Source organism: Protobothrops mucrosquamatus, unplaced genomic scaffold (genome assembly GCF_001527695.2).
Source record: "Protobothrops mucrosquamatus isolate PMUCROS unplaced genomic scaffold, P.Mucros_1.0 scaffold942, whole genome shotgun sequence".
Lineage (NCBI taxonomy): Eukaryota > Metazoa > Chordata > Lepidosauria > Squamata > Viperidae > Protobothrops > Protobothrops mucrosquamatus.
In genome coordinates, this window is record NW_015387190.1 from 1,144,775 (window position 1) to 1,172,237 (window position 27,463).

At 44.8% G+C, this 27,463-nt stretch overlaps 1 protein-coding gene across 1 annotated transcript in view; it reads left to right on the forward strand.

The window, feature by feature from the left end:
• Window positions 1-27,463, forward strand: part of MAD1L1 (mitotic arrest deficient 1 like 1) — a 175,928-nt gene that overhangs the window by 87,916 nt on the left and 60,549 nt on the right. The window contains exon 12 of the mRNA XM_029284786.1: window positions 14,841-14,981. Within this exon, the coding sequence (XP_029140619.1) occupies window positions 14,841-14,981 (141 nt within the window). The remainder of the gene's footprint in view (window positions 1-14,840; window positions 14,982-27,463) is intronic.

Sequence of the window (27,463 nt, forward strand, 5' to 3'; positions counted from 1 at the left end):
CTCGCCTACATCGTCCATATAGGACGACTCGGGAACTCAACTCCTACCCCGGGCAGCTCACCTATCCCCTTATGCCCAGGGGAAAGGTATCAAGCCGTTTGACAGCTGATGCTGGCTGTCAAACCGGCTTTTACGCAAAACAGGCGGGAGGCAGCAAACAGCTGCGACCAGCGAAATCGCCTGCCACCGGAAGTCTCTCGCCTTGGCCCTTTTTTCTGTGATTGTGCAGGACAAGGATTGACAGACCAGAGCATGGCGGTGTTTCTCCTTCGCCCGTTCGTTGTGCGTTACTTTTGCAAAAAAAAAAAATGTTTACCTATCATCACTCTGCGATTGTGCAGTTGCCATTGTGTGCATGGAGAAGAAAGCTGGCTGTGTCTTAACATTTTAATTTTGGGAATGCAGTTTTGGTTTGGACATCACACATTGGGGGGGGAAAAGCAGCTTCTTCTATCACGTGAGACTTCTAGGCTAAGCTAGAACCAGGTAACGTCACCAGTACTAAAACGGTTTAAATTTGCAAACCCTTTTAGCACATTCAGAACGGCATTGGGTCTCCTGCTTGTGCCGGGGGTTGGACTAGAAGACCTCCAAGGTCCCTTCCAACCCTGTTATTCTGTTATTCTTAAGATCCTGCGGGGAAAACAACCGGTGTGATAGCCACCAGTTCCATGCCAGATGTTGCAGTCACTTAGTTCAATCCCAGGCGGAGAAAGCAACATGAGACAATTGTGAAATGGCTTACCAGCCAGATGTCAGGCACCCAGGGGAAATCTGTCCACAGACTCAAAATATTTAGGGCTGCATCACAGTAATTCGCATTAATCTACCTTCAGGGAGCTGAAACTCTCAGGATTCTACTTTGAAGGGACTGGAGGAAAAAAATAATAATCTTGTGTTCCACAATATGTAAGTGCACAGTTTGAGCCTCCAAGTTCTCCGACAGATGGGAAAAAACCAAACTTAAATCAGTGGGCCTCACAAATCTGCTTCAACATTTTCAAGCGTGAATGAAGGCGAAGATAGCATGTCCCTGGATAATGTTGCAGGATCCAATCTGGGTCGGTCAACAGGACCAGAGGCTTAGTCTTCCAAGCTTTTGGTCTCATGCTGGGGCCCGTCCTCAGGGAACCTCTCTCTAGCGGAGTGTGTGTTTTGGGCTGTTCTAAGTGGTTATTTATATGGTGCCTGTTGTGTGCGGCTTTTTAGTTGTTGATTGGGGTGTTGGTGGCTGGCTATTAAGTCGTTGGCTGTTGTTTCCTGGTGCTGCCAAGCCCTCACCTGCTAAGTACTTGGTAATCCGGTGATAAATCAGCATTCTTGTTGACTAAAGAGGTGCCCGTTTCCCAGGCTTCAATTACTTCCCTGGCTGTTTTTGTGCCTGCTCGTCCAACAATCTTAGTAGCTGCAAAATTGAATGTATGCATTTTGAAGCATCATCAGAATAGAGAAAGTACTAGTTCATTTTCATGTCTGCCCTTTTGTTTTGAGGGCCTCCTGTTGGGGAAGATACAGAATATATAAATAACCGCTAAAGCAATAGAGCAGTGTTTCTCAGCCTCAACCGCTTGAAGATGGGTGGACTTCAACTCCCAGAATTCCTCACCAGCCTGGGAGCTGGCCCACCCAACGTCAAGCTGCCGAGGCTGAGAAACAAACACGGCAATAGAATAGTTTTGAATTTCTAAGTGTTTCTTCCTTCTCTGACCCACACAAAATGTGTTTCTTAAAAGTCATTTACCGCGGTTCCTATACCTCTGATTAACCGATACGGAAGATGAAACATTTCATGTTAAGTTTTCCTGCTGCCCTGCCTTNGCTGATCTGCTATTCCTGCACTTTGCTGGAGACGCTGTGAGTGCCATAAATGGGCTTGTTTACCAGCCATCATGTCACTTTAGACACCTCTCCCCGCTAAGACAAGAGGAGTTTGTGAGAACAAAACGCACTCAACCGTCCCGGCTAACTTTTTCTCGCCGGTCAACCTGTCAGTCTTCTTCTCATAACAAACCGAATCCAAATTGAGTCAAGCATCATTCCCCTGGTTGTGGCATCACAAACTTATTCCAACCGCATCAAAAGTGGGAAAGGGATGCTCTCCAGCTCTTTCTCCAGGAAATGCCTGAGGGTCTGTCAGCCGCTGGGTGAGGAGATGCTGGCAGGGTTTGAGTCCACCATGAGTGTCTTTCCCTTCGCGGTGGGCTGTGAGAATATCCTTGGGAGACGGAAGAGGGAGCTACAGGCAGGGCAACGGAGAGAGAAATCTCAACCCGCGGAAGGGTTTGCTGTCTTGATTCTCTCCCTTCTGGCACTGATGATATTACCTAGTTGGGTAATGAAACGTCTGCAAGAAGACAACCAAGCTCAGAGGGTATTGAGGACCTCACAGTCCTCCTCCTCCTCCTCTCTACAAGATGACCGAAGAACATCTGCAAGAAAACAACCAAGCTCAGAGAGCACCATGGACTCCACAGTCCTCCTCTTCCTCTCTACAAGAAGACAGGAAGAATGTCTGCAAGAAGACAACCAATCAGAAAGCACCAAGGACTTGGAGTATGTCTCATGGAAGATCTAACCTACTCCTTTGGAGAAAAACGGGGCCCTTGCAGACCGCTAATGTGCCTTATCAAGCGAAATGCTTCTTCAAGGATCAGCCGGGCACGGAGCCAAGCCTGCCTTTCGATGCAACGTCATCATCCATTGTCCCATTGCGGCACCTAGAACGTTGCACCGCCTAGAACACGGAAAAGCTGTTAATATAGCCATTCATACATTTATTTAGAAAAATTTTAACTCTTCGGATTCTTTTTTTTTTTTTTTTTTGCATCCAGTTATCTCTTTTGAAGCTCTTCCCACGCTTTCGGTAATAATTGAGCGTTACATTTCTCCTGGCTTTTGTGGTACGCATGTTACCGCGCGAGAATTTAAGCCATCATTGCAGCTCTTTTTAAGGTAAATCTTAACGCTTGCCTTGCAAACTGGGATCAGTGGAACAAGAGAAGGGGTCTCACCTAAGCTGCACAGCTATTAAATCCGAGCGGCTTTCTCCCATAGTTGGCATATAAAAATCCCTTCTATGCTTCGTCATGGCCTAAATCTATTTTTATTCTGAGAGGTTTTCAAACTAATTTTCCTAATGATCCGGTAAAACATATTGGAAATGGCTTATGGCCAGCTTTTATTTAAATGATGGTAATTGGGTAATTGTAGCCTCCCAATTATTTTGATATAGCTGTTTTATTTAACGTTAAATTGCATCTTTTGTTGGCTTCTCAGCTAACGTAAATCTTCGGTCCCTTTAGAGCTGTCAAATTAAAAGGTTTATCTGTTGCTATAGCTTAATTTCTTCTAGGAGGACTGTTACTTTCATCTTTGAATACCCTTTGAATAAGCTTTCATTGGTTTTGGCTCTGTAACGGAACAGCCCAATGAGATAGCTATTAATATATTTTCTGCTAGGTTTTTTTTCCCCGCCCCTTAAAAAAAGCAAAAAATTGTGTCCCAGACCCTAAAAGGATAAAAAGCTATTCACACAATGTACTTTATTTGATGATTAAGATGTCCTAGGACTAGGTGTTCAGAGTACTTTGAACTGTACATTTAACTGAACTTTCATTCATTCATTCAGTTTGTGAAATACACTAATACCAAGAAACCATCCCAACTTAACACTAACCAACATCTTTCCTCTCCTCTCCTCTCCCTTCCTCTCCTCTCCCTTCCTCTCCTCTCCTCTCCTCTCCTCTCCTCTCCTCTCCTCTCCCTTCCTCTTTCCTCTCCTCTCCTCTCCTCTCTCCTCTCCCTTCCTCTCCTCTCCCTTCCTCTCCTCTCCCTTCCTCTCCTCTCCTCTCCCTTCCTCTTTCCTCTCCTCTCCCTTCCCTTCCCTTCCCTTCCCTTCTTCTCCTCTCCTCTCCTCTCCTCTCCTTTCTTTCCCCTTTCCTCTCCCTTCCCTCCCCTTCCCTCTTCCCTCTTCCTTCCCTCTTCCCCTTTTTCTTTTTATATTCCCTTCTATATTTATTTTTGGTTGCTTTTCTGCAGACATTTCATTACCCAACTAGGCAACATCATCAGTGCTAGAAGGGAGCGGCGTTTGCATTGATGATGTCGCCTAGTTGAATCGCCCGCTCTCAGAGAGCACCAAGGACCCCTCCCTTCAGCCCTGAGCTAGAAATAACTCTCTCCCACCGATCCTCTTCTTTCTCCGCCAGACTCAGCCGCAGGGTTGATCGGACCAGTTGGCAGTCACAGTTGGCACCGCACCGCAAGTCCAAACACTGTCTATCCCAGGTTGCCTTTTCCCGTCCTTTTCCTTCTAAATTCGGGAGGGGGGGATTTCCTAAGAAAGTCGTGCATGGGGGGGGAGGGTGAAGAGGCCCAAGCCGATTGCAGTATGGATTTACAAAGGATTAAAGTTAATTAAAGAGCTCTTAGTGGTTCCCGTTTCCTTCTGTCTGCCAGCTATTTAGATGCTAATGTGTGGTCTGCCAGGAAGCAGAGGACAGGATGTCAGCAGTGGGCACCTTCTCCTAGCAGGGAACGGTAAAAAATTAATGAGATTATTTATTTATACACAAGACGCACACACACACAAAAATATAGATATTGCTTATTTTCAGAAGTATGTGATCTGACCGGATATAATTCACATCATTAAGGTAGCATCTCACGCCGCATAATAATTTCCTGCATTACCACGGCTAACGTTTTAATGCATAAATAAAGAGCGCGCAACAAAAATGGAAAGAAATATTAACGCTAAGAAAAATATCTATTTCCCAACCCCCAACCCCCTTCTTTTTTTTTTTTTTTTACAATTGCCTCATTTGCTGCTTGGAACTGACAGCCTGTTTGCACTGAAATCGTGATTAGATATTGCATAGAAGAAGGGAGGGGGGGGGGAAACAAACCCCAAACAAGAAAGTTGTGGGGAGGGTTTCCCCCCAGCTTTTCTATCCCAGAAACAAGATGGCGAGATTCACCTCGTTTGGTTTTTGCTTTAATCGTCTTGAGTAAGATTTGTAATGAAAAAGAATACAGGTAGTCCTCGACTTACAACCGCAACGGAGCCCAACATTTGCCTTGCTAAGTGAAACATTTTTTAAGTGAGTTTGCCCCATTTTGCGACCGTTCTTGCCACAGTTGTTAAGGGAATCACCGAGATTCCCTTAAGTCCAGTAAACGAGGAAAGGCAGATATTAGAAAATCAGCAGAAGCCGCGTCAGTGACCTTGATAATTTCGCTGGATTCTCGATCCTCCTGAGCTCAGCTTGGTTTCTTGTGATTTCTTGCCATCTTGAATTTAATTTAACTGCCTGGTTGCCACAGGCGATCCTCGGCACGTTTGTGGGACTCCCCGTAGGCAAATGAGCAGGCCAGCAAAAAAAAAAAGGCAGATTAAATCTCGTTTGCCTTTGCCCTTTCTTCTGTGATTGTGCAGGACAAGGATTGACAGACCAGAGCATGGCGGTGTTTCTCCTTCGCCCGTTGGTTGTGCGTTACTTTTGCAAAAAAAAAAAATGTTTACCTATCATCACTCTGCGATTGTGCAGTTGCCATTGTGTGCATGGAGAAGAAAGCTGGCTGTGTCTTAACATTTTAATTTTGGGAATGCAGTTTTGGTTTGGACATCACACATTGGGGGGGAAAAGCAGCTTCTTCTATCACGTGAGACTTCTAGGCTAAGCTAGAACCAGGTAACGTCACCAGTACTAAAACGGTTTAAATTTGCAAACTCTTTTAGCACATTCAGAATGGCATTGGGGCTCCTGCTTGTGCCGGGGGGTTGGACTAGAAGACCTCCAAGGTCCCTTCCAACCCTGTTATTCTGTTATTCTTAAGATCCTGCGGGGAAAACAACCGGTGTGATAGCCACCAGTTCCATGCCAGATGTTGCAGTCACTTAGTTCAATCCCAGGCGGAGAAAGCAACATGAGACAATTGTGAAATGGCTTACCAGCCAGATGTCAGGCACCCAGGGGAAATCTGTCCACAGACTCAAAATATTTAGGGCTGCATCACAGTAATTCGCATTAATCTACCTTCAGGGAGCTGAAACTCTCAGGATTCTACTTTGAAGGGACTGGAGGAAAAAAAAAATAATCTTGTGTTCCACAATATGTAAGTGCACAGTTTGAGCCTCCAAGTTCTCCGACAGATGGGAAAAAACCAAACTTAAATCAGTGGGCCTCACAAATCTGCTTCAACATTTTCAAGCGTGAATGAAGGCGAAGATAGCATGTCCCTGGATAATGTTGCAGGATCCAATCTGGGTCGGTCAACAGGACCAGAGGCTTAGTCTTCCAAGCTTTTGGTCTCATGCTGGGGCCCGTCCTCAGGGAACCTCTCTCTAGCGGAGTGTGTGTTTTGGGCTGTTCTAAGTGGTTATTTATATGGTGCCTGTTGTGTGCGGCTTTTTAGTTGTTGATTGGGGTGTTGGTGGCTGGCTATTAAGTCATTGGCTGTTGTTTCCTGGTGCTGCCAAGCCCTCACCTGCTAAGTACTTGGTAATCCGGTGATAAATCAGCATTCTTGTTGACTAAAGAGGTGCCCGTTTCCCAGGCTTCAATTACTTCCCTGGCTGTTTTTGTGCCTGCTCGTCCAACAATCTTAGTAGCTGCAAAATTGAATGTATGCATTTTGAAGCATCATCAGAATAGAGAAAGTACTAGTTCATTTTCATGTCTGCCCTTTTGTTTTGAGGGCCTCCTGTTGGGGAAGATACAGAATATATAAATAACCGCTAAAGCAATAGAGCAGTGTTTCTCAGCCTCAACCGCTTGAAGATGGGTGGACTTCAACTCCCAGAATTCCTCACCAGCCTGGGAGTTGGCCCACCCAACGTCAAGCTGCCGAGGCTGAGAAACAAACACGGCAATAGAATAGTTTTGAATTTCTAAGTGTTTCTTCCTTCTCTGACCCACACAAAATGTGTTTCTTAAAAGTCATTTACCGCGGTTCCTATACCTCTGATTAACCGATACGGAAGATGAAACATTTCATGTTAAGTTTTCCTGCTGCCCTGCCTTTTCCTTAGAAAGTCTGAAAAGGAAAGTCCTGTAAGGGGCTTTTCTTAGTGTTTTTTTTCCAGAACCACCCAAGAAACTCTGTGTATTTAATATGCCGGGAAAGCGTTCTGCCTATAATTAACTGCTGGTAGAGTGAAACTCAAACCGAGTCTCTGGATAATAAATTACGCAGCCTTTTCAACTGTATCTGAAATGGAAACACTTCCTTTTTTCTTTTGCTATTCACAGTTACATTCTTTGGAATGGGCTACCAGCCCCTTGCAAGTCCTGCTATCCAGCAGATTTGGAGCAAGCTCTGTTTATGTACTGAAAGTCATTTGAAATGGCCAGACGCTTTGCCCTTAGCCTTGTATGCTGTCAGATGTGCACCTCGTAGACAAAGTAAACTGTCCCCTTTTGAGTTAATGTTTGGGCGGCCTCCTACCCTGTTGCGACGAAATTTGGCCGGCTGGCCAGATCTGGGACATAAGGGAGGAGTGTGGGCTCTGGAAATGGTACAGGAGCTGAACAAACAAGTAGAAAAACTCAGAAACTATGTTATTGAACAATCACCGCCTAGGTTGGTGACCAGATGTCACTCCTTTAAACCAGGGGATAAGGTGTGGGTTAAACATTGGAAGAAAGAACAGTTGGAGGGTCGATGGAAAGGGCCGTATGAAGTGATATTGGCCTCCCCTCTTGCTATTAAAATTGCAGAGTCTAAGTCATGGATCCACTGGACAAGGGTTAAAACGGCTGCAGATCCCTTGTGGAAAGTGTCATCACAACCCATGGCTCCTACCAAACTCACTTTTAAACGTATATAGTGTATGCCTTGTATGACACCCCTTCCCCACACAGCTCACAAATCAGCCCTTCTCATTTGCCTGCCATTTGGGGCCTCTCGTTATTTTTAGGAAATTGGGACTCTAGAAAGAAGGCAGAGAAGAAGAGCAACAAAGAGGCTGGAGGCGAAAAGATATAAAGAACGGTTGCAGGAACTGGGTATGGCTAGTCTAGAGAAAATAAGGATTAAGGGGTGACAGGGTAGCGGTCTTCCAATATTCGAGAGGCTGCCACAAAGAAGAGGGGGGTCCACCTATCCTCCAAAGCACCTGAAGGCAGGAGAAGAAGCAACGGAGCCTATTCTCTGCCCCACACCAGCACTCTTTGCCTGCCTCACCGATTCATCCAAGCATCCCGATACCACCAGACAACGGACTCCATCTCCACCCCAGAAGCGCGAGTTCAACTGCAAATTAATAATTCTAAGCTTGCACATTCTCTGCCTTGGCGAGCCGTCCTGATTTTTGAAACCTTTCCCTGTATCTTGGAGCAGGCATGCAGAAATATCCCATTTTAAGCCGTTCGTCTTTGCCCCCCGCAAAATCACTTAACCATGCCGGCACTTGAAATATGTCTTTTTGCGATAAGCTTTAAAGCCCTACCCGGAGAACGTTTATTAAAAATTTAAATTGGCAGCCAGCGTTTGGCTCTCCAAAATTTCTCCTGCGGGGAAGGTGGAGAAGACAGGAATGGTTCTATCTTCATTGGCTTTGACTTAGCAACCTGCTTCCCACAACCTCACAATACACAACAAGCTGTTTGACTCTGTTTCACCTGGAAATCGTCAGCTGCAAAAGATGTTTCCCCCAGATCCGATAATCAGAAGAGCATCAGGTTTTCATAGAAACTGAAAAACCCCGTTGAAGTGTGCAGCAGTTGTCAGTCAATAAGGGCACTGACAAATCCAGTTGTGTTTTGTTTCCTTTGGGCTTCGTCTGTTGCATCAACCAAACTGCTGAGATTTGTCATGAATACTTCCAGCTTTTGGATAGAAGGGGATATTTGTAGCTCTGGGTTGAACTGTGGGGTCCTCGGTGCTCTCTGAGCTTGGTGGTTTTCTTACAGACATTTCGTTACCCAGCTAGGTAACATCACCAGTGCTAGGAGGGAGTGGGGTTTGTGAGTGGGGAGAGGAGGAGGAGGACTGTGGGGTCCTTGGTGCTCTCTGAGCTGTGTTGTTTTCTTGCAGACGTTTCATGACCCAACTAAGGAACATCATCAGTTCTGGAAGGAAGCAGGGTTTGTGTAGTGGAGGAGGAGGAGGAGGAGAGGAGAGGAGGAGAGGAGAGGAGAGGAGAGGAGAAAGAGGAAGAGGAGGAGACTGTGATATCCTTGGAGCTCTCTAAATTTGGTTGTTTTCTTACAGACGTTTCATGACCCAATTAGGGAACATCATCAGTGCTAGAAGGGAGTAGCGTTTGACAGGAGGAGGAGGAGGAGGAGGAGGAGGAGGAGGAGGAGGAGGAGGAGGAGGACTGTGGTGTCCTTGGAGCTTTCTGAGCTGGGTAGCTTTACAGACATTACATTATCAAACTAGCCAACATCACCGGTGCACATCAGCAGGAGAATGATGGATTCCTTGAATCACGTTTCAGGCCATTCCAGCACCTTAAAATAAGATGGATCGTTGTAGCTCTTTCCCCCCTCTCTCTCCTCCAGTCCCCAAGTACCTCCGAGAGGTGCGACGACGTGTACCACAGCCTCCACAACGATGGCTGCCAGCCACCAGCACGTGTACGTCTCAGTTTTCATCTGTCCCAGTGTGCAGGAACAGCATCGTTAGTGGAATAACGGTGGTAATTAGTGTGGGATTTGCACACAGCGATGCCTTATTTCACTGGGGCAACCCGTTCTGTTTAATCGGCGCCGGCCATCTGCTTTATTTCTTAACTAAAAGTTGTGCCATTCGCAGAGAGTTCATTAAGAGCAGTTTGCTCAAGTGGAAAACGGGAACGTCCAAGTCAACAGTTGCCAGAATCTGCCTCCGGATTGCACCCCGGAGTAAAATTTCCTCTTGCCTTAGTGACATTTGAGGAAGAACGATGTTGAGTTTGGCAGCAGCCTTTGAGGAAAAGAGCTTTTAAATCAAAGGCTGTGACAACATCTATCTTTCTTAATTAAATGCACACAGCTAAACCTCAACTTACGACAACAATTGAGCCCAGAATTCTTGTTGCAAAGTGAGACGTTTGTTAAGTTAGTAAGACGGTTGTTAAGTGAGCCTGGCTCCCCCCACCCCATTGACTTTGCTTGTCAGAGAGTCGCAAAAGGGGATCACGTGACCCTGGGACACTGCAACCGTCATAAATACGAGTCAGTTGCTAAGCGTCTGAATTTTTATCAGTGACCTATGACCATTTTTCACACTTACGACCATTGTAGCATTCCCCATGGTCATTTGATGGAAATTCCTCCTCTTCCTCCTCCTCCTCCTCTCTGCAAACCCCGCCCCCTTCTAGCACTGATGATGTTTGTTTGTTTATTTATTTATTTATTTATTTATTTATTTATTTATTTATTTATTTATTTATTAAATTTATATACCGCCCTATCTCCCTTGCGGGACTCAGGGCGGTGAACAGGTGATACTAAAAACCACGAATAAATAAATAGTTTCTGTTTTAAAATCAAATTGAATAATAGGCCTGTTCTAAAAACACACCCATACAAAACCCCCCACTGAAACACAATCCTAGTTGGGTCGTGAAAGGTCTGCAAGAAAACAGCCAAGCTCAGACAACATCAAGGACCTCCTCCTCCTCCTCCTCCTCCTCCTCCTCCTCCTCCTCCTCCTCCTCTTCCTCTTCCTCTTCCTCTTCTTCTTCTTCTTCTTCTTCTCCTCCTCCTCCTCCTCCTCCTCCTCCTCCTCCTCGTGCAGGCTGTAGGACTAAATGATGATCCAGAACGCATTTCAGTCCATTAACAAGACATCTTCATTGCTATAAAGTGCTCTGCTGGTGTCTTCTTTTCGAAAACCGTGGTGTGAATTATCTCGACTCTCCCCACTAACTGTGGAGGCAGAGGAGAGGCCGTGTGGATGCATATTCATAAGCACATCTAAACACAATATACTTGGATTCACTCACCCTGGTTTGTGGCAAATCAGGTAGACCCACCAAGTACCGTAGAGCCATTGCCGGTTTTTGTGTGTCTCTGTGTGTGTTTGACATTCCGCAACACCTTATTGCGTTTGAATTTGCAAAGATTGGGGAGGGGGGAGAGAAACAAACAAAGCAGTTGATTCTTTCGGAATTTTCATTACCGCGCCGAAGAATAGAAGTTTCCCTCCCCTGGATCATTTATTCATGACTTTTGTATTATGTTTTTAATTAAAACACGTCTTGCAGTTGCCCCACGTAAAGGTTTTGTATTTTTCATGCAAGAAGAAAGACGGGGAGGGAAAAAAAACCCCCACACATCAAACCAATATTGCTCTAATGGAAACAGATTCTCCTTTACTTTTCAGCTTTGCTGGTTTTTGCGACGTGCTTAATGAAGCTACACTTCGGCGGCCTTTAAACACAAAGTGGGGATGGCCGTTGGTTCCATTGTTAGTAAATGCTCTTTTAGATGTTAAAAGGTACCTTGGCTGGTTTTCCGTGTGAGCATTTTTGGAGCTAAACACTTGACTGATCTTTATTGTCACGGAAAACACAAGCCAGCCATACAAATTCGTGATAATTACCCAAGTTCTTTTCTCTCCTAACAATTGGTAACTGGTCTAGTAGTGTCTAGGCATAATTGAAGTATTACTTGGACATTAGATACAATTAAAATCTTTATCTGCCTGGTTAACTCTGCACTCTTTGGCGCCCAGTTGCGATAGCTGGTCTTACGCACGTTTGGTCATGGATTGTGTATGTTCATCAGCAAAGTCATATGTGCATGACTGTCACAACCAGGTGCCAAATGAAAGCCAGTTTGGTCTAGTGGGAAATGGTGAGTTCTAGTCCTGATTTAGGCATGAAAGCCGCCTGGGTGACTTTGGGCCAGTCACCAGGAGACGTGAGTTCTAGTCCCGCTTTAGGCATGAAAGCCAACTGGGTGACTTTGGGCCAGTCACCAGGAGACGGTGAGTTCTAGTCCCACTTTAGGCATGAAAGCCGCCTGGGTGACTTTGGGCCAGTCACCAGGAGACGGTGAGTTCTAGTCCCGCCTTAGGCATGAAAGCCAACTGGGTGACTTTTCACACCATCAAACATCCATGTCTGCCAGGAAAGCTGCCTTTTGCAATTGACCGATAGGGATTTTGTCAATGCCGATGGTGTTCAATTGCTATTATTATGGTTTGTCACACAGCCAGCCAGATGTTTAGAGTAGGTTTGGCGTTTTGATCCACCTATCGAGTCCTTCCCAAGGACCTGGGATAAGCAGACGTGGAGGTTTGATGGTGTTCAAGGTCTCCTCACGGGATGTCAGCTGTTTCCAGGAAAGCTGCCTTTTGCCATCGATGAGAGATGGTCCTCTACTTAAAATCTCAGTTGAGCCCAACATTCCTGTTGCTAAATGAGACATTTGTTCAGCCAGTTTTGCCCCATTTTACGACCTCTCTTGCCACAGTTGTTAAGTGAATCACTGCAGATGTTAAGTCAGTAATATGTTTGTTAAGTGAATCCGGCTTCCCCATTGACTTTGCTTGTCAGAAGGTGGCAAAGGGGGATCACGTGACCCCCCTGGGATCCTGCAACCGTCCTAAGTACATGCCTGTTGCCAAGCCTCTGAATTTTGATCATGTGACCATGAATGGATGCTGCAACGGTCGTAAGTGTGAAAAATGGTCATCAGTCAGGACTACCTGTAATGATGAATTAATCAGTGCCAATTCCCCCCCCCCACCATTCTCCCCAGCTTCACAGTTGCCTAAAATTTGATAATAAAACAAATATTTGAAGAATTTCCTATGGAACCCTTTTTGCATTTGCAGAAACAAAGAACGTAAACGTCAAAACTTTGCTTTGCGTGACGAAAGAATTTTGCAGCACCTTTGATGCGTGGAGGTCACAAATGCAATCTTGTAAAAATGTTAATTACCCAAAAACATTTTTACCCGAAATTAAACGTCGCTTTCTTCAGAAAGAAACACGGTTTTGCTTGCATTCGGTGCTTTCGGAGGCGGCTGACGGTTCTACAGATTAATTTAAATGTTTCCCATTCTTTGCAACTGGCATCCAGAAATATCAAGATACATTGCACTAATTTTTCTTAAAGCGGTTTTATGCGCAAGTTAAAAATACAGATGCTTTGCTAAAAAATATTTCTTATTCAGGTAAATCTCCTAACTCACCACGAGCGGGGATTTTCTGCCCCTTAAATTTTCCAATAACGAGATGATATATATTCTCCTTAAATCGCTGCCAATTAATCAAAGTATAAATTCAGTTTCAGGAGCAAAACTGCTTCCGTGCTGTAGTTTCAACACTTGGTTGAAAATATAATCACAGTTGTGCTTTCCAAGACGGCGCTTTAGCTAATGTCAAAATAATAATAATAATAATGAATGAGCTGTATGTTTGTTTTTTTGAATTAATAGCTGAAATTCACTCGGGTGGAAATAGAGCAAATTTAACTTGGACTAGAATTTGTCATTAAAAAGTTATTATGAAAGCGGGCCAGTCTACGTTCCCTCCCTTTTGCCATCAATGACAAAAGCATCTCTCTAAATAAATAAATAAATAAATAAACAAACAAACAAACAAACAAACAAACAAACAAATAAATAAATAAATAAATAAATAAAATGGGGAAGAGGCTGTATTTTCACTCGGAAAATAGTGCAAAAGGCATAATATAATAGAACCGGGCAGAAGTGAGTGAGTTTAGAGATTTATTGGTCAATAAAGCAGACCAATTACAGCTTGTTTATAAAAGGAAGGGTCCCTTTTTTTGACCCGCAAGGAAGACTAAGACTTTAATAATGATAATTCTGGCGTCTCGCTTGAAACAATAAAAGTCAATAGGAAGATATAGGATTTCAATAAAATTATGACACTATATAAACTTTCTCCCTGGAACAAGTTTTCCCCACAGATATCTGATTGACTTTAGTTAGATTTGTAACTTTAATTTTGTTTCCATTGATTTTTGTGGGCAACAACTAATTAGACACTCACTGTCAAATAGTCTGGATTGTGGAAGAAACTGAAGGCAAAACCAGCATAAGGGACAATATGCTAGGAAAGCCCAAATGAACTGCATGAGTAAATACACAAGTAATACCCAAATGTAGACTTTGTTTGGTATGTTTTCTGTTGTTTTTGGCTCCTCTTTTGCAAAGAGAGAACAATCTGGAAGTGTCAGTGTGTCACTGAAATAAGAAGTCAAGGGTAGACCTATTGATGAATTTTATTGTATTCTTCTTTTCAGTAGAAAACACAAACCAATTAATGCACAGTGAGTCTCTCATATTAGACATCCTGGGCAGGTTGTGTTAATTGTTATTGATGGATCTGTTTTTAGCCCAAATGCTGTTTGATGTCTAGAGAATAACAGAGTTGGAAGAGACCTCGGGGGTCTTCTCGCCCAACCGCCCTGCTCAAGCAGGAGACCCTAGACCATTTGAGACAAGTGGCTGTCTTGTCTTTTCTTGAAAGCCTCCAGCGATGGAGCACCCACAACTTCTGAAGGCCAGTTGTTCCACTGGTTGATTGTCCTCACTGTCAGGAAATGTCTCATTCCAGATTGGATCTCTCTTTAACTAACAGAACCACTAACAGATCTCTCTTTAACTAACAGAACAAGGGACTTTGGAGGTCTTCTAGTCCAACCCCCTGCTCAAGCAGGAGACCCTACACCATTTCAACGTGTCCTCCAGGTTGCATTGAATGGAAATTAACAGCTTTCTCCTTCCTTCCTTCCTTCCTTCCTTCCTTCCTTCCTTCCTTCCTTCCTTCCTTCCTTCCTTCCTTCCTTCCTTCCTTCCTTCCTTCCTTTCCCCCTCATTCCTCTTTTCCTTCCTTCCTCCCTCCCTCCCTCCCTCGCTTATTTCTCCAGGCCCGCGATGGAATGAGGTCCATTCTGGAATTCTACGACAGCGAGCTCAATCCGTCGGAGCACTCACCGCAACTCACCTTCCGCGTGCGAGAAGCCGAGGAGATGGTACAGAAGGTGGAGGCCCACTGTACCGAAATGGAGGTAATTGTGGGCAAAAACATTGGGGTGTTTTTCTATTGAAGGGGAACCTTCAGCTTTGGACATCAATTTTGGAAGAAATTTAATACAGGTTGTTACAGCCGTTCGTTTAGTGCTGCAGCTGCCAAAAAAGCCAACACAGTGCTAGGCTGCATGAACAGAGGGATAGAATCAAGGTCACGTGAAGGGTTAATACCACTTTACAAGGCCTTGGTAAGGCCACACTTGGAATACTGCATCCGGTTTTGGTCACCACGATGTAAAAAAGATGTTGAGACTCTAGAAAGAGTACAGAGAAGAGCAACAAATATGATTAGGGCGCTATTTTGTTCTCTTTCATTTGAGAACCTCCTAGAACGTAGCCCTCACACCATTTTTCAGCCTGGACTCCAAAGGGCTCTGACCCTGACCCTAATTTGAGCCCTTTTACCCTAACCCTCCTTTCATTTTCATCGTCAGTGAACCTTAGACTCTTAGAACCTCTTAAATCTGAGCAACAGTGAGGCACAAAGTCAAGGACACCTGTAGAAATGTTATAATTTTCCTTTTTCTATAATATGCCACCACGTCATCACCTTTTTTTTTTTTTTTTTGCTTGATTCTTTCCCTGCTTAGTTGGTTAATCCGTCCCATGTTTCTTCTTAAAGTAGCTCAAACTCAGCTCAATAAATCCATTTTCGGAGAGAATAGAAATCTCCTGATAAGCCGACTCCGTTGCCGGTCCTCCGAGTTTCAGCCTCGACTTCCCCGTTTCGTCTTCCCACGCCGCCCCATCACAGCCAGCGCATTCTTTCAAAACACTTCAAAAAGCGAATAATTCCAAAAAAAAAAAAACCCCTCTTAATTTGGTTCCAGGTAGCAGCTGTTGTGGGCTAAGCAGCACAATATCCAGCCATCATTAGCTGCTGCATTTTGAAAGAGAAAGGGAGATTGATTAAGGGGTGGGATTTCAGCCCCCAAGTCCCACTATTTCCAAAGCGCACCCCAGGACTGAGAAGAGGAGAATACCCAGAGGAATAAATTAAGACATTCCCCAAATGTCTTAATTTGTGTTTGAGAGGCAGCTTGGATGTTCTCAGTTACACCAAAGTTGTGACTCAAGACTTCTTCACCGCAAAAGGCAGAATGAGACTTTCACGCAATGTGACTGCCGGCTTTCCTGTATCTCTGTGGCTCAGTCCAACGAAGATGTCTTCTTTCTTCAGCATGGGGACAGAGTCCTGGCTTGAAGGAAGGTACAGACCAGGATTTAGAGGCAGGTCTCTGGCCAGTTAATCCATCTGTGTGTTTTGACGTTGTCATCTCTTGGCAAACAGCCTCTCCGCTGGCCCGGCTTACCCTCTGCTCTGAATTTACGACCGTTGCTCTGAGAGAACCACCACAATGCTAAATATAGGCTTGGTGAAGGTGAATGCCAATAAACGTAGCACCATAAATGTTCCTTTCATTGCAACACATTTGGCTCAGTGTGAAACATTAAGAACACAAAGAGGGATGTGCAGAGCGCGCTCATGCTGGCAACATCTAGAGTTCACAGATTCGAAGGAAGGAAGGAAGGAAGGAAAAGAGAGAGAGAAGGAAGGAAAATAGCAATAGCATGTAGACTTCTAAACCGCTTCACGTTGCTTTATAGCCCTCTTTACAGAGTCAGCCTAAATTGCCCCCAAGAATCTGGTTCCTTATTTTATTGACCTCGGAAGGATGGAAGGCTGAGTCAACCTTGAGCCAGTCAGGATCAAACTGCTAGCAATTGGCAGAAATAACCTGCAATGCTGCATTCTAACCACAGGGAGGGAGGGAGGGAGAAAGAGAGAGAGAGAAGGAAGGAAGGAAAGGCAGTAGCAATAGCACTTAGACTTATATACCGCTTCACAGTGCTTTACAGCCTCCTCTAAGTGGTTTACAGAATCAGCCTCTTGCCCCCAACAATCTGGGTCCTCATTTTACTAACCTTGGAAGGATGGAAGGCTGAGTCAACCTTGAGCTGGTCAGGATTAAACTGCTAGCAATTGGCAGAATTAGCCTGCAATGCTGCATTCTAACCACTGTGCCACCACAGCGCTAGATGCTGTTACCTTCCCACCAAAGTGGTAGCTCTTTATCTACTTGCATTTGCATGCAAAAACAGGAGCTCATCCTGTTGTGCCGAGCTTGGGTCTCAAAGCTGGGCCATCAACTCTCCAAGCTCAGCATTTTTAACTGCTGAGGAGTCCAGGCTAATTCCCTGCTTGATCCCTCCTCTTGACTGGGACAGTTGCTCTATAATATCAGGGAACCTGTAAAACTACCCTTTAAAAGGAGTCTTTCTTCCTTTCCAGCTGAAATGGGCATTTGGGCATGCAGGCACTGCTATTATCATAGAATCATAAGAGTTCTTTATTGGCCAAGGGTGACTGGACCCCCAAGGAATTATTTGCAAGAGTCAACCTAAAATAGATCTCTGCGACCCGTTTCCCCCCTTTAGACAGTCTAAGTTGAAGCCATAAAATATGGATGGGCACCGTTACGGTAATAGCTTCTTCCCTCCCTCCCATTTAGAGTTGTCCCTGCGCTTCCATCCCTCATCTGTTCCAATTTTTTAGCTTTTCTTCCAAGGCAAATCCTGGGATAAATCAAGTGTCCGAGGACAGCATCTCCCGGGAAGCTCTGCCTTGGCTGCGCACGGGGAGGATTTACGAGCCTGTCCTTTGCCTTGACCAGACTCTGGCTAACTTTTGTGTCCATAAAACAGCCCTGAATTGTATGCATTAACCCAACCTGTCTTCCCAGTGTCCTGTTTTGTTTTGTTTTTTCTCCGAGAGGTGCAGATGTTGGTTAGTCAATTCCTGCGCCCCTTCCCCATGGAGGGTGGGCTGCTGGCCTTCAACTCAGTAAGTAGCAGAATTTCTTCCGTTCATTGGGCGTAGGGAGAGTGGTTGTAAAATTGTTGATTTAAGAGCCTTGCAGGAAGCAGTGTAATCAGAAAGTATGTCAAACGCAGGTTTAAAACAACAGCAGCGGGAAACTCCTCTTGAAATAAAATTGATTTTCCCTTGGAAAGGTTATTCCACCTTTTTGAGGAGGGAGGGGGGCTTCTCCAATAAGACCCCATCTGTTCTACACCCCTTCCTTTTAATAGTCTAAACCAGGGGTAGTCAACCTTGGTTCTTTTATGACTCGTGGAATTCTGGGAGTTGAAGTCCACGAGTCATAAAAGAGCCAAGGTTGACTACCCCTGGTCTAAACATACCTCTGGGATAGGCCATCTCCTTCTAAATCCACCTGGGCTTGGCCACCCAGATGGGATTTTATATCTTTGCAAGCAATTTTTTTTGGGGGGGTGAGTTCCCTTACAGTGCATCAGAAACAGGTAATTATAACTTTCCCTCCAAGCATTGGACGTGTCCCGTTGTGTGGAAGAGACACGTGGAAGAGAATTAACCTGGTCAAGATCTGTTGTTTCTTCCTTAGCGGCTCCCCGTGGCTAATTATTTCATTTGTGTGTGGGTTTTTTTTTCTTTTAATCTATGAATACACATATGGCTTAAACATGTGCGCGGAGCGTAGGCTTGAAAACAGGGCCGTGTTTAAATTCCGCTGTGTGCTAGCTAGCATCGCGGTTCCTGTTAAAGAAAACCAGGAAACTGAGATTGTCAGTTTTCTCAAGATGGTGCGTCCTCTCTCTTTGTGTGGATGTGTGTGTGTGTGTGTGTGTATTTGCATGCGTGTGTGCTAAATCCATTTTGGAAATAAGAAAAAGTACTTTAGAAACTTCCTTGAGGAATTGAAGTTGGTGAAATAATGGAAGGTCTGGTGGGTTTGTTTGGAGACCGAAACTGACTGAAGTTGTGCTATAAAGGCAATTTAATTAAAAATTATAGCATTGTGTGGCAAAGAAGCATGCTTCAGTTGTTATCTCTTAGCAGTTGCTTATTTGAATTAAAACAGAGACGCTTCTGAATTCCAAGGAATCAGCGACTACTTGAGGAGAAGACCCTCAACCCAAACGCCCAACGTCTTTCTGTGTAGGTCAGAGGTATCCAACCTTGGCAACTTTTAAGACTTGTGGACTTCAACTCCCAGAATTTTGGGAAGTCTGGAAATTCTGAGAATTGAAGTCCACAAGTCTTAAAAGTTGCCAAGGTTGGACATCCTGAGTGCAGATCTTTTCCTGGAACCCACCTGTTCTTTATCTTCAAAGAGACATCTGGTTATTTATTGAAGTTGGGATTCCTGGAATCTCAGTCATGTTGAGAATTAAATCTTCCATGGAGAAAGCATGGCAAGATAGCCATCTAGTTGGTCATCTCCATCAGCTTTAGTTAAATCTGTGGGCACTTCAACTAATGTTGAACTGCCCAATACCCAATACCTCTCTTCATTGCTTATGCTTTCTAGCCATTATAGGTGGGTATTGTAATCTAGAGTCATGTTGCTCAGTCCCCATATGTTCAAACTCTTATCTAGAGAGCCCCCCATTATCTACCCTACTCTAACCTTCATAGGGCCTTCCTTACCTGTAATTACAGATGTCTTATTTCCTTCCTGCTTGTGGCAGCGTTTGTGTACCGAAGGAACTCTTTATTTATTTAGAGAATTTGCATGATGCCTTAATGGCTCCGAGCACTCAAGAAATACAATTAAAACCAAAGAGTGTTTTAAAGCAAACCGTAAACATTACTTAATAAAAACAGTACACTGTATAAAAACGATGCATATTAAAAGAGTTAAAGCTAATTAAAAGGGCTGGGTAAACAAATAGGTTTTGAGACCTCTTCTAAAGAGGAGTAACTGTCCAGATTTTCCTCTTAATCCAGACTCCCTATACACAATCCTGTGTACCCATCATCCTGGGTGTGTTCTCATCCTAGCCAGTTCACCAAGCCCATCGTTCTTTGAATGGTTACAAGGCAACTTGAGATTTGTCCATGACCGTCCAGGGGGTGGTCAAAGGGGATACCAAATAAGGTATTAGGGCTCACCAACAGCCAATCTAGTTCTACCAGGCCCTGATAATCTGCTCCATTTCTCTGGAGGTGTCCAGGAAAAGATTGGACAATCATTTGTCTTGGATGGAATAAGGATTCCTTCCTTGGGCAGGGGGTTGGACTAGAAGACCTCCAAGGTCCCTTCCAACCTTTATGATTCTATGATTCCTCACTCTTCTATCCAAGTTCGTCACTGTCCAGGTAGAAGTGGGGACATGAAATCTTTTTCCTTCCAAATCGTTCCAAGCAGTTGTTCCCAGATGGTTTAGGTCCAACCCAAAACAGGTATGCTTGGCCTAGATATGAAAAGAAATAGGCCTGGTTTATTGTAGATAAGGATCAAACCATGTTTGTTCTGGTCAGAAGGGTTTGAAGAGAGGAGTAAGAAGAGGAAAAAGGCAAGGATATTAGTAGGGGAAGAAGGGGAATCATCAGGGTGGTGATGGGATAGGTGGAGTTGGAAATTGTTAGGGGGTGAGAAGGTGATATATAGCAGCCTTGACTTGATACACCCTTAAATCATTCCAGGATCCCTCTGGAGTTTTATCAACCGAAACTCTTTATTTTTTATTTTTTAATAAAACAAGAACAGAGAATTCATTATATCAAAAAAAGAAGAACAAAAGAAGGGAATTAAAGGCAAGGCCATACTTCTCTTATATGTATTCATGTTGTGTTATTCAATTAAATGATTAACCAAGTTATTAACTTCCACATTGCTTAACAAGAAGAGAACCATAAACATATTAATGGATATGTAGATTCCACATTGCTAAATGCTCTCCAAGTGGATCTCTTGGTGCTTGTTTAAATATAGTCCCGGGTCCTGCACCAAATCCCAATCAAAACATGTCCAACCGATGATCGGCCGATCTCTGTGACAAGATAGACTCTGTCTTACAAGAGATGATGCTTAACCAATGGTACTTCTGTCAAATTGCTGCTACCACTGAGATGTTTTTCTAATGGGAATTTGCCCTCCTGTCCTTTAAAATCTCTAGAGAAGACTTGGACTTCTATGAACACCCATTCAGATTCTTGGAAAGGGCTACCAGATGCCTCCTCAATCATCTCAAGAAGTGTTCTCAAGATAAACCTTCCTACTTCCTCCTCCTCCTCCTCCTCTTCTTCTTCTTCTTCTTCTTCTTCTTTTTCTTCTTCTTCTTCTTCTTCTTCTTCTTCTTCTTCTTCTTCTTCTTCTTCTTCTTCTTCTTCTTCTTCTTCTTCTTCTTCTTCTTCCTCTTCTTCCTCTTCTTCCTCTTCTTCTTCTTCTTCTCCTCCTTCTCCTCCCCCCCCCTCCTCCTCCTCCTCCTCCTCACCTTTTGAGACTTAGCATCCATTCTCCTGATCATCCTTCTCGATGGTCTTTGAACATCTTCTCTAAAGCTTTTCTTGAAAATGTGACGTCCTCGGAACCAAACCCAGAACCGAACTTCGGGTCTCATCAATCCAGACTTTAGGCATTTCATTGACGCAACCCAACCCAACCCCACGGTCTTCTCTTTCAGCCTCTGGGTGACGTGGCCGATTCCACAGAAAATCCTCTGAGCATTGATTTTCTGGTCTGAACCAAATTGCTCTCTCCACACACACACACACACACACACCCCGATTTTTTTTTTTTTATTTTATTTTTTGAATTCAGTAGCTGCCTAGGCATTGCGGTTGTTGATTTTCTTTGTCAGAAAAGAAAGGAAAGAAAAATCTGACAGAGCGCCCGCTGCCTTTGCAAAGGGCAAGCCGGCCCAATTTCCGAGGTTGAAGGACGTCGCCGGCGTTGCTTTCCGTGCTGTGCTTTGTACTTTCCTGTTAGTGAGCCATCTGGCTAGGTAGGCCTTTCCGTTAATGAAATGACATTGGGGCTCCTGAAGTGTGGGTCACAGTGAGAAACGCCTGTAAAACGTCTCTGCTATTGACAAGGCCATTCTCTGGAGATGTAGGCCCGCCAGCAGGCTTGCTTTTAACACATGTCTAAGCCGGGGCTTGCTGAGCAGATGTTTACATCTTTGTGTAGACAGGTGACCATATGTCTAAATATCTGTTAATGGAGTCTGTAATCGTAAAGTAAAAAATAAACACTTTCTGAGTACAGCAGGCATGTATGTCTAACTTTGCCGGCTTCTAGTTCTGTTGTTCATGTGTTTCCCAGTTTGGTCCTTTGTCTCTCTCTCCCTCTTCCCCTCTCTCCCTCTTCCTCTCTCTCTTCCTCCCTCCCTCCCTCCCTCCCTCCCTCCCTCTCTCTCTCTCTCTCTCTCTCTCTCTCTCTCTCTCTCCCTTTCTTCCTCTCCCTCCTTCTCCCTTTCTCCCTCTCCCTCTCTCCTTTTCTCCCTCCTTCTCTCCCTCTCTCTCCCTCTTCCTTTCTCCCTCTCTCTCTCCCTTTCTCCCTCCCTCTCTCTCCCTCTCTCTTTCTCCCTCCCTCTCCCTCTCTCTTTCCCTCTCCCTCCCTGTCTTTTTCCTGCCTTAAATCCTGGCCAAATCCATGAGGCTAAGGGTTATGACCTGCCTAGATCCAGGTACCAAACAGCAGTGCTGGTCACACATAATGGTTTAACAAGGCCAACGATAGAAGAAGAACTGGCCAGGGGGCGGCGTCAAACGAGGAATCGGTCCAGAATCTCTACGTAGCCACAAATGGGCCAAGTCCAACCTGCCTTGATTTCCGTTGGCTTTTATCTCACGCCAAGTAATGCTAACCGTTACTTGAGTAGATTCCCCTGCATCGGCACAAGTAATAATACTGTAAATCAATTAAACTCTGGAACTTCACGTGTGGTCCTGCTTTTTTGTGCCTGACCCAACTATGGCTTCGAACTGGTACATATTCACATTGAGTTGCGCCCTTCCCAGACGAATGAGCCTCAGCAAATTCTCCAGTTCGGATGAAGCCTCTTTCTCAATTGGTTGCCTTAATTTCCCGTCTTCCGCTCTTCCTCCCAAGGGTTATGTGACCAGAATAAACCTCGTCCTTCCCTCGGCAGTCCCTTCCTCCGGCCTTTGAAAGCTTCCGTCTTTGCGTCCCATTTTAAAGCGGATGTCCAGCGTGACTTTGGTGCATGTCAGCATTTATAAAACCCCTCCTCCTTTTCCTTCCTCCCCCCCAACCTCCCCCCCCCCCAAACCTGGGAGTTTGTCAGCTCCACCTGATTGTGGGAGAGCAGCCGATGATAACAGAGGCCGGAGTCAATAAAGGATGGAAATTGGGTTCTTTTCCAGGGAAGGCTTGGAAGGCGAAGATAACTTGTGTTCATTTGTTATTCATTCACGTTTTGGCAGAAGCAGAGATGCATTTTTTCAGTGTGTGTGTGTGTGTGTGTGTGAGAGAGAGAGAGAGAGAAAAGTAAGTTTCAGCAGGGCTGTGCTAGAGAAGTTTCCTGCCTGCATCTGGAGATAGACTATTTGTGTGTGTGTGTGTGTGTGTGTGTATCTAAAATTTATTTTCCTGGGAGGGGGACAGTTCATTTGAAGCATTTTCAGGCCTTCCACAAGCAGCCACCAGATGGCAGCAAAGAAAGTCTTTAGAAGGACCCTGTCTACGTGCCTGGACATCTCCACCTTCTTAGAGGAAGACAGGTCCTTCTGGGTTGCAAAGAACCTTCTAACTAGAAGCCCTGAGAACAGAAGAAGAACACCAAGGCTGGGTTAAGCCAACATCCCGTAGCTGATCTACCAGCAGGAGTAAGCATAGGCCCAGCAAGATGACAAGGTTTAGGCAGCTTGTGTGGAAGGTCAACATGTAGCTGGACGTCAACGTGCAAGGTGAACGCAGCGAGAGTTGCTTCTCAGCGGAGATGTATAGAGAGGTCCTACAAGTTATTTAGTTGCGTTGCCAATAGAAGTGGGATTTTTCATCCAGTGATTGTGCCCTCATGCCTAAATGGGATGATGGCTTCTCATTATTGTAGGAAGAGCGAGCAAAAGCTTAATCCGTCGGGAAAAGAAACACATGACAAGCATTACTTTTTTCTAGAGCCTTGGGCAACGCCGTAAGCAGACACCCAATATGGAGTCTTTAGTGCCCTCTGAGCTAGGTGGTCTTCTTGCAGATGTTTTCATTACCCAACTAGGTAACATCATCAGTGCTGGAATGGAAGGGTTTGCGGAGAGAAGGAGGAGGACTGTGGGGTCCTTGGTGCCCTCTGAGCTTGGTTGTTTACTTACAGATGTTTCATTACCCAACTAGATGACATCATCAATGCTAGAAGGGAGTGGGATTTGCAGAGAGGAGGAGGAGGAGGAGGAGACCTTTTTTGTAACCTTCCCATGATTTCACTTGAGATTTCACAGGTTTCATAGTTTGGGACCTTTTAGTGACAGCAGCAGACCCGACGGATGATGATTACCATCTAAGCCAGACTTCAGATTTTTTCATGGAGCCATTAATTGAATTAGCTCAGTTATTTGTGCATAAGTTAATTTCCTTCTAATTTAATTTTTTTTTCTTTCTAATTCAAGATGAGTTTGGTGGATAAATGCTAGGGGAGATGGGCAGCAGAAAGACTTACCGAATAAATAAATAAATAAGTAACATTGAGGACGTTCCTTAGTTGATAAAACTGCTGCAGACCCCCGTGTGCCTCTGCTGATGCTCTTTATTTGCATTTCTTTGAAATCCTAAATAAACAGAGGAGCATATGGTCAGAATTAGAGAATCATTACTCTCCGCAGATGCATCTGTCCTGGAATTACATTGTTGATACACATGTCTTTGTTTTTGTGGAGGGACAGTTGGGAATTCCTTTAATCTCCCCTTCTCCCTAAGTGAGGCTGTGTTTGTTCTTGCATTTTTCCCTGCTCATTTATGGGGGAGCACAGCTTTAATGATGGGAGGACATCTCGCAAAAAAGCACCAACTCTCCTGAAAGTGCCCAGGCAGATGGGACAGATGGCCCACCCTCGTCGGGTTTATATAAATATTAGCTCATTATTCATATCAGCAGGGACACGAATGCCGCGCCATCTCATCGGGGGGATGCTTTCCTTGAGATATAAACATCAAAGATCTCCGGAGCTTGATTTGGAACCAGTCTTGTCTACTTTAACGTTATCTTTTTTGGGTGGGGGGTTCTAGATTAATCAACCTCAGTTCCTTTTGAGGTTCCTCATCCACCTGATGTGGTGGAATGTAGCCTGGATTCCAAGGAGGAGATGGGGGGGGCTTCTTCCCAAAGGCCGGCTTCTCTCTCTGATCAGTTCCCATCCATGGTTCCTTGTCTTGCCCTCTGATGATTCGGAGAATAGCTTGACCCCCTCTTCTTTGTGGCAGCCCCTCAAATACTGGAACGCGGCTATCACGTCGCCCCCGTTTCTGATACGGCACTGATTTTTTTAAAAGTCCCAGAACACCATGCAAATGGACGCGAGTGCGAACAACGCGAGACGCGAGGCAGTCGCCTCAAAACAACAATTATAGCGACCAATGTTTCCGGGCTAAACGAGAAAGAGAGAGCTGCTTTTTCAAATGTAAAATCCTTGAAGAGTGTACAGTATATATAAAAAGGGGCGGGGGGAACACTTCCCAGTTTTGCTCCAGTAAAGCATGAAGTTGCAATCATTCTGGCCTTTGCGTCGTGAATCTTATTTCTGTAAAAAGAAAAAAGGAAAAAGAAAAAACCCAGAAGTTTGTCTAGCTAGAAGCAGAAGTGCCAGTTCTCTTCACGATGCCAGCCTGAGGCTGTATGGGCAGACCTCCACTTACCCCCACCGCTAAGCCCAACATTTCCGTCGCTAATCAGGATAGTTGCTAAGTGAGTTTCGTCCCTGTTTTATGAGCTTTCTCACCCCAGTTGTTATGGGAAATCCAGGCCCTTGGCAATTGCAGTGTAGGAGGTCCTCGTCGTACAGCAGTTCATTTAGTGACCGTTCAGACACACAACATCACTGGAAAAAGGGACTTAGTACCGTTTTTCACACTTAACCGCCGTTGCCGCATCCCCGGGGTCACATGATCAAAATTCTGCCGCTTGGCAACTGACTCATATTTACGATGGTTGCGGCGTCCCGGGGGGGGGGTCATGGGATCCCGTTTTGCGACCTCCTGACAAGCAAAGTCAACGGGGGAAGCAACCGTGTTACTGACTGAATACCGGCAAGCGATTCACTTAACAGCTGCAGGAAAGAAAAGTCGCAAAATGAGGCAAAATTCGCTTAAGAACCGGCTCGCTTATCCGCAAATACTTGGGGTTCAATTATAGTCGTAAGCCGAGGATGACCCATGTTTATAACAATTGCGTTGTCCGGGATCCTGAGATCGTTTTTTTGCAAGCTTTGGTCCACAGGGAAGCTGGATTTGCTGCGATGATTCTCTTAACAGCTGTGGCAAAAAAGGTCGTTAAATGGGACGCGGCTCACTTAATGAGGGCCTTGCTTAGCGACAGAAATGTTGGTCACCGTTGTGGTCTTAAGTAGAGGACTGCCTGCATATGGCTTGCTTTGACATTTGTCTTCTGTCGAGAAATACCTGGACAGTCTCCTTCAGAAACGTCTTCTCTTTTAGCTAAATTTCAGAATTCATTCCCCTTTAACCTTCCTTATGTATTATCTGAAGAAGAAGAAGAAGAAGAAGGAAGGAAGGAAGGAAGGAAGGAAGGAAGGAAGGAAGGAAAGAAAGAAAGAAAGAAAGAAAGAAAGAAAGAAAGAAAGAAAGAAAGAAAGAAAGAAAGAAAAAAAAAAGCCAGGAATTTAGATCTGACTGTAGCTGAGTTTGGAAATAAGAAAAATAAGCGTATCGCTCCGGCTCCTTTTTTAATGAAGGACAGATCAGCTTTTCTTACGGAATATTTCCATTCATCTTCGGCTGAGTATCTAGCATCGCCTTCTCCCGCTGTATATTATTAATATCGGGGAAATAGAGTAAATTGCATCAGTTGGGGAAGCACCGCAATGTTTTATACATGAGCCCTCTTTTTTGGGGGGGGGGGGGAATAAAATAAATTCATAAAAAGAGTGACAAGAATCCAGAAGCAGCTTGGCAGAACCACGTCTCCTCTGGAAGGGATATCCAGATGGAAGTCTTCCCGCAACTTCCATTTTTGAAACGCCTTCTCATCTAATGGCCACATGCAACCTTGCATCCCATCATCCCCTCCGCCCCTAAGGTCTCTCTTTTGCCTCCTTGGTCCCTGTGCCCGCTGTCCGTTCCTTCGCTGCCCTAATCTTGAGTTGGCATGTTTGATTTCTATCAATCCAGTGATGGCACCCTGGCTTAATTTAACCTCTATCTCATAGAGCAGTGAAGCGAGGCAGAATTCTCCTTTCCGAGGCGCCCAGAATTGTGCCGTTCCTGATAACAATGTTGGCGCTGTCTGTAGACTGAGAATTATTCTATTTATCCAGGCCCTGCATCACAAGTAGCTTTTCCGTTCTTCCGGTAAGCCACAGCTATCCTCTTCCGCAAAGGAGAATATTTGGAGCACAGGGTTGAAATGAGGGGTCCTTGGTGCTCTCTGAGCTCGGTTGCTTTCTTGCAGACGTTTCATGACCCGACTGGGTAACACCATCAGTGTGAGAAGGGAGGAGGGT